General features: G+C 35.8%; 1 protein-coding gene across 1 annotated transcript; it reads left to right on the top strand.

Annotated features, from left to right (window-relative positions):
- On the top strand, positions 1,139-2,988 carry LOC105155968. The gene is made up of 4 exons (XM_011071966.2): positions 1,139-1,330; positions 1,472-1,660; positions 1,981-2,196; positions 2,533-2,988. Exons 1-4 carry the CDS (start codon positions 1,139-1,141, stop codon positions 2,779-2,781), a joined length of 846 nt encoding a protein of 281 aa, XP_011070268.2. The 3' UTR covers positions 2,782-2,988.

The following is a 3,404-nucleotide window of genomic DNA, read 5'->3' as shown; positions in this document are numbered from 1 at the left end:
GAAAAGACAACAGAATTATAATAGGAGGAACGTCAAGGCTATAGAATGTGTTAAATGTTGTACATGGAGCGTATATGGTAAGTATTTATAATAATCTCGTGTAATAATGATTTACGTGAATCTTTTATTTATTAATGATCCGATAATCATTGTACGTCTGTGTATACACGAGTTTAAATTAGATGAGTTAGTACCATCGGAATATAAAAGACGTAAATCTTACCATATTTTGTGATTAATAAGAGAATCAAGAGTATTTATATAAATTTTTAAGATCTTGATATAACTCCGACCACAATATTGATCGTTTTCCCATTAAAGAAAATGCGACATTAAATGTCTTCAATATATTAAATTTTTTAATTATTTAATATTGCGAAGATAATCTTAATATAATTTTCGTTATCGTAGAAAATTATGTAATATATGCCAAGTGAAAAGGAAAGGCAACAACGAAACTGCTGTTATTATTAGGGATAGTTACACTCTCTTCTGTTGAAATTTGATGTAATTATACCTAAATTTTTTGTAGTTTAGAAATTTACATCTAGCATCCTTGAGATTTGCTTACGTATAGCTAATAAATTCCTACGTGAGTTAAAATTTGCCGAATTTGCTGATATCAATAAAGAAATTGAATAAGAATTGATATTTACCATCAATTGACTTATTGCAAGTCAAACACATTTTTTCAAACTAAACTATCCTTATAACAGTGAACATAACCTCATAACATGCATTAATGTGTGAAAATGTATAATGGTTAATTTTTCATAAAAAGATTTATTTGACATACAATAAATTATAAATAAGTCAATCGGAGGTAAATATGAATTTTTATTTTATTTTTTTGTTAAGTAAATTCGATGAATTTTAATTAATTGATGAATTTATTTATTGGATGAAAACAACTTTAAAAATCTTAAATATAATTTTTTTAAATTACAAAATATTTACATGAAATTACGCTAACTTTTAGGGAAAGTATTGTAATTATCATTTATTATTATTATTTTTATTATTATTAGAAGAAGAAGATAATCAAGAAAAGGAAGAAAGGGGAAGCAGGTCGGCTCTTCCTTGCACCTAACGTATCTTCTGGCTCAGCTTCGGAGCCAGGCTCGGACTTTGTTTACGCATGACTTTGAAAGAGATAAGAACTTTTCGGAAATACGCACTACTGTCCACTTTCTTGATTCAGAGAAACTCGAGCGTTAGCAGCCACAGGCGATTGTTTCGTTTCATACGGAAGAGCATATCGTTGAAGCTGGCGATTGATAATAGAGATACCGCGGTTAATGAAATCAAGCCCAAGAACAGGGGAATCATGGTACTAGTTTTTTTGCGCTTTGTGTTCTTCATTTTTTCTTTTTGTGGGTTTCTGTTCAATGTTCATTCTTCAATGGCGAAGTTTTCTCTCTCCTTCGGTTTTTTTTGATTTTGTAGCCCTGTTCTTTTTTTTTTTAAATAGGGAGCTGATGAGGAGGAGAAGCGATGGCCGCCATGGCTGAAGCCATTGTTGAAGGAACACTTCTTTGTTCAGTGCAAACTTCATGCTGATTCTCACAAGGGCGAGTGCAATATGTACTGTTTGGATTGTATGAACGGCCCTCTGTGTTCGCTATGTTTGGCTCATCACAAGGACCACCGTGCAATTCAGGTCAGTTTTACTAGATAACAGTATTGATTCCTTTCTCCTCTCTCAGCTTCTTCATCCAATTTTTCTATTTCTGCCCTTTCTGGGTCAGATTTCAGCCTTTCCATCTCTCGCAAAATCCCCGGTTTGAGACCAGTTTTTGATCATCTGGGCCTTCACGAATTCGCAATCCGGCGACTTGTTTTTACTGTTTATGACCTCTGGGGATCTGTTTTCCCAGCGTTGACTTGGAAAATGCAATTTGGTTCCAACTTTTTACATCCCCTGTTTTCACAATCATTCATGTTAATGATTTGGTGCCTGATTCGGGTTCTGATTTGCAGATAAGGAGGTCATCATACCATGACGTTATCAGAGTTTCTGAAATCCAGAAGTATTTGGACATAAGCTCGGTCCAAACATACATTATCAACAGCGCTAAGGTCGTCTTCTTGAACGAGAGGCCACAACCGAGGCCCGGTAAAGGCGTCACCAACACATGCCAAGTATGCGACCGTAGCCTCCTCGATTCCTTCAGATTCTGCTCACTTGGCTGCAAGGTTTGTTCTTATTGCTTCAGATTTCCTCTGTTGTCTGGCCTAGTTGTGAAATCCTCCACATTTTGGATTTGAATAGTTCGAAGGGGTCAGTGTTTAAGATCATTCATTGCTAAATTTAGTATCATTCGGCGATTTTACAACTCTTTTGTAATAATGTTAATTGCCTTTTACCTGCGTGAAAAGTTTTAACTTTCTGAACTTTTTTAAAGCATCTCTTTATCTCGTGTGTCGCTGCCCTTTTTCTCTCTCTCTATTACAGAGAGAGAGAGAGAGAGAGAGATCATCGTACTCAATCCAATGTACAAGGGAGTTTGACTTTTGATTCTTGATCTTCAGATGGTTGGAACATCACCAAATTTCCAAAAGATGAAGAAGCAATCACCGGAGAAGAAGAGGGCGGCATCAGCATTGGAGTCAGAAGACTCGTACAGTAGCAGCAGCAGCAGCCATGGACGGAGTAGCACCAAGTTCCCCAGCTTCACCCCGTCGACTCCTCCTCGAACCGCCGTCAACCACCGCACTGCAAAACGAAGAAAGGGTATTCCCCATAGAGCACCCATGGGAGGGCTTACCTTAGAAATATAGAATTACCTTCATATTTGACTATAATTCCCTCTCTTTTCCATAGGGAGTTACTGCATTGTATATGTACATATAAAATATATAATATAAAGAAAGTGTAATATAGAATGTGAAATACAGGAGTGCAGAAATAAGACAATGTAGAAACAGTGAAGCTACTGAAGTTAGTGTGAACATATAAATAGTACAATAAAGCTTGTTTTTCCATCATTCTTCATTTCTTCTCATGCACAAACACATGACGGGGTGCTGAGTTTAAGTCGTTTTTCCAAGAAGAGTGTAGGTACTAGCTATGAATGAGATGACAAGGACTTAACCACCGACTTGGTGATTCTGATTCCGACAGTGGTTGATTCCGAATGCAACGGTTAATGCTAGATGGTGTAAAATAAAAATTACAAATATTCTCGTAAAATTATAAATATGTTTTTTTATCTGTCATAAGACTTGTTTAGAGAGTTATTTAAATAAAAATATATTTATAATGATAATAAGTATTGGGAAAGTGTATTGTAATTTAGCAAAATGAGAAAGAGGGGTGAAGGTCATAAAAGTTAGGCAAGAGTTTGTGGTACAGGTGGAAGCGTTTGTAGTGTAGGCGTACCGGCCTTGAATTGCTACATTTG

The sequence above is a fragment of the Sesamum indicum genome, linkage group LG2 (genome assembly GCF_000512975.1).
Source record: "Sesamum indicum cultivar Zhongzhi No. 13 linkage group LG2, S_indicum_v1.0, whole genome shotgun sequence".
Classification (NCBI taxonomy): Eukaryota; Viridiplantae; Streptophyta; class Magnoliopsida; order Lamiales; family Pedaliaceae; genus Sesamum; species Sesamum indicum.
The sequence above is the reverse complement of the archived record's forward strand: the minus strand, read 5'-3'. Positions and strand labels throughout refer to the sequence as shown.